Source organism: Saccostrea echinata, unplaced genomic scaffold (assembly GCF_033153115.1).
Source record: "Saccostrea echinata isolate AGI-Se365-2 ecotype Australia unplaced genomic scaffold, CSIRO_AGI_Sech_v1 ptg000009l, whole genome shotgun sequence".
Classification (NCBI taxonomy): Eukaryota; Metazoa; Mollusca; class Bivalvia; order Ostreida; family Ostreidae; genus Saccostrea; species Saccostrea echinata.
This window is the reverse complement of record NW_026889758.1, coordinates 7909587-7920774: the sequence shown is the minus strand read 5'-3', so window position 1 is coordinate 7920774 and position 11188 is coordinate 7909587. Positions and strand designations below refer to the sequence as shown.

At 32.9% G+C, this 11188-nt stretch overlaps 1 protein-coding gene across 1 annotated transcript; it reads right to left on the bottom strand.

Moving 5' to 3' along the window:
• Positions 1–472: 472 nt before the first annotated feature.
• LOC133181723 (cyclin-O-like) lies at positions 473–11188 on the bottom strand. Its single transcript, XM_061316286.1, has 5 exons — positions 11016–11188; positions 5789–6079; positions 5411–5596; positions 5087–5289; positions 473–1132 (listed from the first exon to the last, which is right to left on the bottom strand). The coding sequence occupies exons 1-5, from the start codon at positions 11148–11150 to the stop codon at positions 850–852; spliced, it is 1098 nt and encodes a 365-aa protein (XP_061172270.1). The 5' UTR covers positions 11151–11188; the 3' UTR covers positions 473–849.

The following is an 11188-nucleotide window of genomic DNA, read 5'->3' as shown; positions in this document are numbered from 1 at the left end:
AGTTACATGTACATGTAATCAAGTAAAACACGTCCTTGTGTACAGACCAGTTTCAAAATAAAAAGGAAAGAGTTTAATATTAATTCTTTTCATCTAGTTTTTAATGGCAAATTCCAGAAAAATGGTGCTAAAATCAAAATCTTAATAACGTTTACCGGCAAGTAATTGAAACTACATTGAATCTCAACTATTATACGCTCTCAGATCACACCGTCTACCATATGTACATGTCACCCCTTAATTGTTTCTTAAACATACGATATGGACATCTTTAATGATTCACAAATATTACATGTATGTTTATGTGACTGTACATTTATATTTACAATGACCTAACGACTCTATCCTCCGCATACTGGTAGATGAATAAAGCAACACACCGGTGACAGAAAAATTAACGGTATTATGATGATTATTGGTATTTACTTGAAACAATTGTCAAGAAACAAAATAAAGAAACTTCAACCTGTTATATAACTATACAAACATATAAAAATAGAATTTTGTAATATATGTAAAGCACTTTTTATGCACATAGTCATTGACAAAGTAAATGAAAGAAATAATTTTTACTGACTTGTACAGAGAATTCACAAAGACTGGGAGAAAACATTTCCAGAAACGATCAACAAAAGTAAATTGAACAGTTTCATGTTCAATCTTTGGGGGGGGGGGGGGGGGGGTAATTTTGCTGCCATTATAAAGAATTTAAAAATCAAAATCCGACATTTTACCTTTTACCATAAATCAAAAAGTATTTCGTACAATAGAAAAAAAATGTAGAAGTTTCTCTGTATTGGTCATCATTTTAGCTAGAAATACTCCCCATAAGTAAGTCTGATGTGTTAATTATTCCTGCCCATACATGTTCGAGTAGTGATCACAAATACTGATAATTTCCGGAAAACTTTGCTGGAGATTTTCAGTGAATAGTCTAACTTCCTGATATACATGCTGGAAATCCTCGCGAGTAAAGAAGAGTCCTGCAGGAAGGAAGTTCCCGTCGTCCGTATTGACTTGCTCCACAGCGGACTTCCATATACACAGTGCCAACATGGAGGGTCGAAGTTGACTCAGCTCGTAGTCTTGTAACGACAGCTCCAACAAACATCTCGCCATTGCTCTTGCCTGCCTATAAATAATGGACATTTTCTCATATTACCTGTTTATCATGTTTTAGTATATAATAGAATAAGATGCTTAAATATGCATATCACAACCATTTTAGCCATTCAAAAGGAAAAAAACCCAATTATACATGTTTTATCAGAAAGGTACCAAAAGTGAAAATTATTCTCTTATCTTTATCTATAGCCGTAACATAAGAAAATTGCGGTATTTTGATTTAAATAAATTAATCCATTGAAAGTTCCAGAATTCGGGGATTTAGCATTGCCTTTAAAATAGTGAAACATTTCACTGTTTGAATACATGGTTTCTAGCCCTGCAAAATTCATTTCATTTTTATTTCAGTTTATTTTTCCAAAAAAAAAAAAAAAATCAAAAAATCATACTTTTATTATATATTATTATTACAATGTATTCATATGATCTTCATTGTGTAAAATTACTGAATTTAAGATTATTTTTTGTCTTAAGTTATCCAACATATTGTGTATATTATTGTTGAAACATCCTTTTAATAGGGACTGACCCTTTGATAAGAGAGATAAATTCCCAAATATATAATCCTGAGTTTACATGTAGTATTGAAGACCTTTGAATAGTCAATTCCAGCAAAACCAACACAAGACGAAAACACAAGACGAAAATTATGCAGTTTCACTGTATGATCATAAGAGCCCCGCCCTAACGCCAGAACCCCTAACCACGGGGCCTCAAATTTCACTATTTTGGAAGAGGCACCCTTTCTCATCATAACCAAGCACCTACTTTATCTGCTAAATACATAGGGAAGAAAAGAATTTTTGTAAAGAATTTATGCATTTTCACTAAATGATCATTAGAGCCCTGTCCTAATATCAGAACCCCCGACCCTGGGGCCACAAATTTTATAATTTAGGAAGAGGTTTCCTTGTTCATTATAACCAAGCACCTAGTTTATATGCTGAATATACAGGGGGAGAGAAGAAGATTTTTGAAGAATATATGCATTTTCACTACATGAACACAAGAGCCCGCCCTACCATCAAAATCCCCGACCCTGGGGCCACAAATTTCACAATTTTGGAAGAGGCACCCTTGCTTATCACAATCATGCACCTAGTTAATTTTCTAAACATACAGGGGGAGAGAAGATTTTTAAAGAAATAATGCATTTCACTATATGATCATAAAAATCCCTGACCCTGGGGCAATGAATTTCACAGTTTAGTAGAGGGGTAAGTGCTTATTACATTCATGCCAACAGTTTGACTGCTTGATGACCAGAAGTAAATAAGATTTTTAAAGATTGCATTCATTTTGATGGTTTTGGTCCCACCCCTAAGGCCCCATTGGGACAGGGACCATGTAATTCAAAATTTTTGTTCTCCTTCACTTAGAGATGTTATATGCCAAAATTGGTTGAAATTGGTTCAGTTGCAGAGAAGAAGCTGCAAATGCTAAAATGTTAACGCACAACGACGGACGAAAACAGATACATGTACATGTAGCAGTAGGTCACCTGAGTGACTCAATTGACCTAATAAACCGATTTGATTGGCCTATTTTCTTAGTATAGAACAGTAAAACATGTTTTTTGTTGTCTGGCACGAATCTGGTATTAAAATTCGGGGCGGGGGATCTTTACGAAATTTAATCGTAACGTAAGTTAATTTTCAGCAGTAAAAGTTAGGTCTATAAAATCAGAAATAATTATGTTTAGTTTAAAGTGTTCATCAAATATATTCAGCATTTCACTTAAAGTCATATACGGCATATTTGTTTAAGTTCAGACTAACTAAAATTAAAAATATCTTTCTATTTGTTTTATTACTTTATATAAAGATAGGACTTGCCTGTAAATTACACAATTTAATTCAATCACGTCTCAAAGATATTACAAATTTAAAATAATAACCGATTTATTTACCGACTCCGCATTTAAATAACAGACACAGTTTAAAGTCAATTTAACTAAGGAAACATGAGGTTATTCAAGTTCAAAATCAGTGAAAACTTTAATTTGAACGTAAATAACATATCAGGGATAGACATTAACTTTCAGATTCACTTGCACTTCGGGCAAGTGATCTCAAATTTTGACTTGTCCGAATACAAAACTTGGTTGCCCAAAACTAGGAAAGAACTTACGACGAAAATTATTAATTACTGTAAACGTTATGCTAAGAAAAAAAAGTGACCAAATACACTACTGTCAATTTGGCAAATTTAGCTACCTGAAAAAATGTCGATGCATGCTGCATTTGTACATAAATTAAACCGCTGTACTTGTAAAGGATGACTGCACTTAACGCCTGTTTTTGGGTCTTTTTCGGTTGCTTCTTTTGCTTTTATATCTAAGCCTTATTTAACTTTTGTATGTTTATGAAAGAATCCTGTCAATTTGGGACCAAATTTAAATCTTAAAATGATTTTAGACTGTGATACAATAAAATGATTCAATGTTTTTTGTCCTTACTGCTTTCCAAATATAGTGAATTTACACTTACCTGCCCTTGATTGAACATTAGTTATGCATGAGAGGTGGAGCTAACATTGTAAGAATGGGTCTAAAATTAGACTTGATAAATAACAATGACATGTTTAGAAAGAAGAACCTGATCACTCTTTCCAATCTCCCTCTCAATTCTGTAGGGCACAAATACACTTCTGACAAAGGTTTCAAAACGAAATGAACAATATGAGCACGTCAAAGTGATTAAAGCAGATTTTATATCAATGCCAGATGACTTAACGTGTTCGAACACAATATCCTAGTTAGCACAAAACATGCTACCTTACAAGTCACGTGACGGAATTTAGTATTCACAAAGTTACCTGATGTAAGAAATCACGTGGTGAATTATAATATTCAACATGTCACAATCCTTGGTTACAACACGGAGAGCGAATGTAAGAAGAAGCAGTTTTTTCTCTTTTTAATCATGAGCGCATGTTTGTCTATTAATCTCCTTTTGACATATTGTTATTTATGCAAATATACAACTACTGTTAAACGTAGAATAATAGACAAACATGCGCTGACTATGTATAAAGTCAGTAAAAAAGTGGGCGTCCTCATTATCGAACGGAGATTCAAGAAATTGTGATGACCCCTGCCTTTGAAAACAGATTCGAACTTCGTAAATACACACTTTTATTAAACGTAATTACATAAAGTTGTAGATTGGATGTTGACCATTATTGAAATGAAAAGAAAAATGTTTGTTTTGAAAGTTTATTTTGTCGCAAATTTGGCATGTCCTTAAGTGCAGTCATCCTTTAACCTGTTAACACACACTGCCATGCAACAATAACCCTCCATTTCCTTTTAATAAAATTCATATTTTTAAAATTATTTTTGGTAGGATCCTATTGTGATTAGTGATTTTCAGAGATAACTGTGAAACAACGCTTAAGGAAGATACATCTTATCTTGATCAGGATACATCGTGTTACACTGTGCTTTTATTCTGTGCTTGAATAAATAATCTAATTTCCTAATAAAAAGTTAAAATTTTGTTAGACGTATAGCTTATTTACTACGAAAGAAAATCACGAACCCGATTTTTAAATGAGCGGTATAATCCAGAAACGCTAGCAAGAAATTCCGAATCTAAAAACATTGTCAGTCCGGTGCGTGGCGGAAATCAAGTGTTCAAGTTATTGTTTTTATTTATAAATTAATGTAAACTAAAAAAAATATGTACATTTGTATGAGAAAAAATTCACTTGCCCGATCGGACAAGTATTATACCGCTCATTTAAAAATCGGGTTCGTGATTTTCACCATCTGAGAGACGCTAATTATGTATCGACGAGAATGTCATGCCTTACTGAAAGTTCAAGCATAAAAGAAAATTGTACTAATGTAGAGTACGCTTCAAACCTAGCAACGCGACCTTGACTTTGTCCAAATACTTGTTGACTATAATAATGACATTAATCTAGTGTCGTAATATATTATTTTGTTGACACATACCTCAGGCGATCTCCGTGGAAACCAGTGAAGTTGCTGATGACACAAGATGAGAAGTATTCCAGGAAGTATTGGGAGGTGGGAACCAGCAAATCAAATCGGAGAGCATTCAGAATGACCCGTTCTAGTTGCTTCACCTGGTCACGTGAGTACACGTCATCACATCCGCTCAAGAGATCCTTAATTTCAGGAGGATGTATTTCTTCCTGTTGAACCATTAATAACTGGTATCTTAGCAACTGATTAAAAAATGTAGCCAGAGCACTAACAGAGAGCCTTTTTTAAAAAAAAAAATAGAATACGTCTTGTTTTTGACAAGTGACTTACCGATTTACATGCTATTAATAATGATGTTATTCCAAGTAACTGTAGATAGTCTCGTGAGGCTTGCATGAGATCTAGAACTCGATCTACGATATTGACTGCCACAAATAGAGTGTCCTGACAAAGGTTTAATTGGTGGTGAATTCCTGTCAACCAGCTGATCAGAAGTCCTCGCATACCTGGAGTTAACTATGGTGCAAAAAAAAAATACAACACTTCAATGACTTTACTAAACTGATAAAAACTGGGTTTTTTTTCCTTTTACTAGAACACACACATGTCTTGATACCTAATATCCATGATTTGAAGATATAGAAATTAAAGATATAAATAAAGTCAACAATTTTTTTTTTCACTGGTTAGCTGCCCTAAGTATCATACCTCTGGTTGGTTATCCAGACATGACGTCACTTGATATTTGTATTCTATACTTAGGCGGTGTTGATATATTTCGTCAAGATGTTCTTCAAATCCAGAGTGATCTGTGGTCTGGAGAGTACAGGGTCGAAACTGGAAACTCCCCAGGTCATCAGGGGTCAAATAGACTTTGTCGATCCTCCAGTCTAACACGCTCTCCAGACATTGGAGATGAAGTCCCTCGTTGTATCCAGAATCCACTAACGATGGATCCAGGGTATCGGTGTCTGACGGGGTACATGGACCATTTATCATCTGAAATATATATATATATATATATATATATATATATATATATATATATATATATATATATATATATATATATATATATATATATATATGACTCTAAATTCGCTCTTGAGTATATCTTGACCTATGATTTTAACAAGAGGAATATAAAATATATTATTTAAAAAATTGACATAAGAAATGTTTTATTATGAAAAGTATATTGCAAATATATAAAAAAGATAGTATTAGCAGATTTTTTCATCAACTTACTTTTTTTTCTTGAAATGAATTTGATAATTGCACTAGAATTACGCATGTGTAGGGGGACATTTTCAACCATGTCAAAATAAAAGACAAATATACGGCGATAATACCTTGTACACAGAATAAGAATGTCATTAGGATCATGTTATTTTGCAAGACTATCAAAATTTTCATTTTTTAAGTCAGACAGGAAATTTGATTCGTTAAAGTTTTTGAAATCACGATATTTAATTTCTCTATGTTTGTTTCTACGTTGCATGCAATTAGATTTCCGGGTTGCACAAATAGGGTAATGGTCAGATAAGGATATATACTGTTTAGGAAGGATAAAATTAACATACAAAAGTCTTTTAATGCACATTATGTCTAAAATAAAAGAAAAATAGGAATTTATTTCTTCTCATATTTTGAACGTAACGTCTGTCGGTCTCAATACACCGGGTACATTGTTATAAAATGGGCCATTGTTTTTGCAAACTATTTTATCTTTCTAGTCTACTGATAGAAAATTTACCTATTTATCAATTAAGTGATCACAGATTCAACAGAAAAGCACGTGTGCTTAGAAATTAACAAATCTGCGGGATGCTTCCTGTGTCTATCATGGCAAGTGGGCATTACGTTCTATTTTAAGAATGGAGCTCGGAGATGCTTCTTCTTATACATTTGACTTAAAGGTTATGAATATTTAAATTTTCTCCAGTGTTCTATGCAAATGTGTTTACATTTCGATAAGAAGAGCTACAGAGAGAGAGCCCGAGAAGCCACGAACGTCTGTCTGTCAAGTGTTACGTTACACAAAGTATGTTACGTTCATGAAGATATAAGTTGTCTTTATCCTAGATTTTAAACACATATCATCAAATATATACATTTGTGGTATCTCTCTATTATATAAACATGCAGAGAGCAAATATCTTCATAACTGTATTAAGTTTTTCGAAGGTCATAGGTCATTACGTGACCCAATCACACAGCGCAGTAATATCTACATAAAAAGACTTACTCCACTAAGCAATATAGCATGTTTTTCATACATAAAAATGTACAAAATACTCTAGTAAATTATAATAATCATTTTATTTACAATGTAAACGAGTATTTAATACAGTTTTTGATCGGTTTTACATAGAGAATAGAAAACTACATGTTATAAGTTCCATGTCTGAGCTGCATAGTCTCAACGTTTACCCTTATTTTTCTCGCAGACCTCTGAATGCTATAATTTTTTTTCGTTAAACTTTACTCACAATAAATTTGAAAATCTGTTGAAAAATATCAATGTAATGCAATCACGCCACAAACAGCTGACAAACACTGCACTTTGGAAGTTCGGTAGGCACACCTCCATCATCGAGATCGTTGTGACGTTGTCTTAACAATGTAAGCTGTCACCAGTGTCTCCATGTCAACATCATAAATTAATATAAATATGCCTCACTGAAATCGTAGATTTTATGGTTTTGATCAAATTTTGTACTTGATTTCAAGTTATCTGGTCCGGACAAGTGTCTCCATCCATCCCTTTCCTACCGAAATTCCTCCAACTTTTTATTATCAAACATCGGACGTGTTTCTTGTGTTTTTTAACATCGAATATGGGTTCTCATGAAAACAAAAATTCCCAGACACCAATATGCTCACTATAATTGATCGCAAGTAGCCTTTCACAGAATATTCCCTTCAAAACAGAATCCTTTGCCAGATGAATTTGAAGCGTAACCGCTTTTCAAGCCGATTTACACCTAGCGTAATTTGTCGAAATCTACGACGTGCGGTTAGTGCAATATTTATATTCGATTACATTCAATTGTCCATCTCAAATGTATATATAAGTAATAAATAACAAGTTTAAAAACTTCAATGGGAATTGAAGTGGGTCGGTACGTGATCAAATCTTCTGAGAAGGCCTTCGGCCTTCACAGGATTTGATCACGTGACCGACCCACTTCAATTCCCATTGAAGTTTTTAAACTTGTTATTTATTTCTTAAATATTGTCAACTAGTAGGTGTATTTTGGATTTTTTTTTTTTAATATGAACTTGCACGCTCTTCATCACTACATAAACACTTAAAAGAGCTAGGTTCACTTTATGCATAAAATGGCCCTGTAGATATACCAATTTATTGACTAAAACCCCGTGTACCATTTTCAACATTAATATAAAGTAGAGACTTAGTGCTTTCAGTATATATATAACAGAATTTCCTTTGAAGAGTCCAGACATTAAAAAACAGGTTGTGTGAAATTGCAATGTTATTGAATTTTGCAGAAAACAGGTGTTTTTGAGAACCTTCAACAAAGAATTAAAATATAAGCAAACCTCTGGATCCAAAAATTAAAATATGTTTTACAATCTCCATTAACAGTTCTTCTATAATATATTTACACCTTTTGGATCGGAGGTTGTGCTGTATACGAAATATTGAAAAATGGCATCATATTTGGCCATTTTTGAAGAAATGTTCAGGATATGTGAATAATGATGTAATTCATGACGTCATAATGCATTGACTAGAAAGAATATTACGTCATTGTCAGTAGATATTCATTCATCAAGTGCTCAAGTATAATTTATTGCCTTGTTGACTAAAACTATACAGTTTTGAATTTTCAGAAATTCACAGGGCCAAAAAAGGCCCTAAGTGGCTCTTGCTCTTTGACATTTCTTACATAACGCACCGATTGACAGACATTGCCTGAATACTATCGTAACGGTGACGGACAAAACGAATGTCTGTTCATGTTACGTGAATCAAACGGGTGCATTCAGATTTATACGTTCAGTGAATTAAACCAAAAAGTATTTTTATTTAAGAATATTAATGTATCAGAAGGCAAAATTTGTCTTCATAACTTAAACAATACAATTTTGTAGTGTGGTTTCTTGCAGTTTTTAAAACGAGTCTGTCAGGGTTACGTGCATCCGTACATGTTACGATATATAGGTTTGATCTATATGAAATAATTTACTTTTTTTAAATTTCATTAGTATTTTCATAAATATAATGTCTTGTGTATTATAATTTCCAAGAATAAAAGATAAGCTTTGAATGATAAATTTTATTGGCTCGTTTCAAACAGGTATTGCTCAAGAAATATCGTAACATGACAGACATGGTGGACATTTTGTATGTTACAAAGCGTATAGCAGAGATTTATTTTTCAAAAATTCGAATTTGAAATCTATAAGGAATCAAAATTTGAAAAATGTCCATTTCTTACGGCAACATTATCTTTTTGATAAAATAATGAAAGTTTATGGTTGATTAAATTTGGCTGGCTAAGTAAAGGAGTCTGTCCGTGCTACGATCATCAGTTGTGCATCAAAAGTAGCTTAAAAATCCTTTTTCTTCTACGTAAGAGTGAAAAAAAAATTGCATTGTTTAAGGAATTATTTAATTTTATTTTTTGCAGATTATTTGTATTGCTAAGCATCAGAAATGTAATTTAATTATGTTTTATTATACGTCTGTCATGTTACGTTATTTGTCTGTCATGTGTTACGTGACACATATTTCAAACATTAATAAAATATTTATTTTTGACTTAATTATCTATTCAAACATTTTTTTTATCCTATTTAGAGTCAAAACTTCAAATACACATAAAGAAATCTAAGAAAAAACGTGTCTACAGAATTCTTTATTTGTCCTCCCAAATGTACATGTACTCAAGAGCAAATTTAGAGCCATATATATATATATATATATATATATATATATATATATATATATATATATATATATATATATATATATATATATATATATATATATATATGGGTGGGGTTGTCTATTTACAATATTTTACTTTATTTTAGTATCAGTGAGTGTGAATTTTTATAGATTTAGGTTATATTTTAATTTTTTTTAATTGTAATACTTGTAAAATACTTGTAAAACCATTAAAATAATAGAAAAATATTTTAAGCGGAGAGGTAGTCCCGTCCCCAAGCACCTGCGCCGGCTAAATATAAACTAAAATATTTATCCTAAAACGATTCTCACACTGACGTGCAGCTAGACTGATTGAATGAATATTTTGAAGAGAGGCGATCATTTAGAAAATAATAGTAAAACATAACTTTGAAGGAGAAAAAAAATCTTTTGTATAGAAGTGAGGAGAGAGAAATGAAACCACTCTTCCAATGTATTAACGCTATATTGATATAAGCCATATTTCAAGACTGTTCAAGATTTGTGTCAGGTTTTACATTCAATGAACTGGTTTTTGGCGAAAACATGATGGCCAGCGTGATCCAGTCTACACTTCGGGGCCTTTGTCAGCAATGCGACGTGTGGTCTATTTTTGTCTCAAAGGATTCACTGATGAACACAGTTTGAAAAAAAAAATATCGAGACCGTATTTGGTCAAAGCTAAGTGAAGTAAAGCTCGTGATTACACTTCAGATCTGATTAATCCTCCCATGACAATTAAAATTGTTCCCATAACTAATGTTTTAATACTGTCCGCTCTTTAATCTGCACAATGCAAATACCGAAAAAAAATTCTCTTCTACAAACTTCTGTGCCAAACTGACAGAAAAGTGTAATAAGAAAGTCAAGGCAGCTGCAGCTTCTGCAACAATTTTAAACGCAGAAACAATTGTGGACATTGTGAACATTTAATAATATAATGAAGAATTAATTATGTCATCTCAATCAGCTGATCGCTGTCACAAGACTTACCTGCTCCCTCCCACACATTTTCCGCTCTTCTTCTTCCTGCTTGATGTCCAGCCAGTCCAATGGCAAACGGGGGCTACAGGAACATGGTACCCCTTCTGTGTCCCTCCCGATATCGGGGGAACGTGGTTCGCTCATTACCTCAGTCTCCTAACGTTACCATTACGTGCTCATGT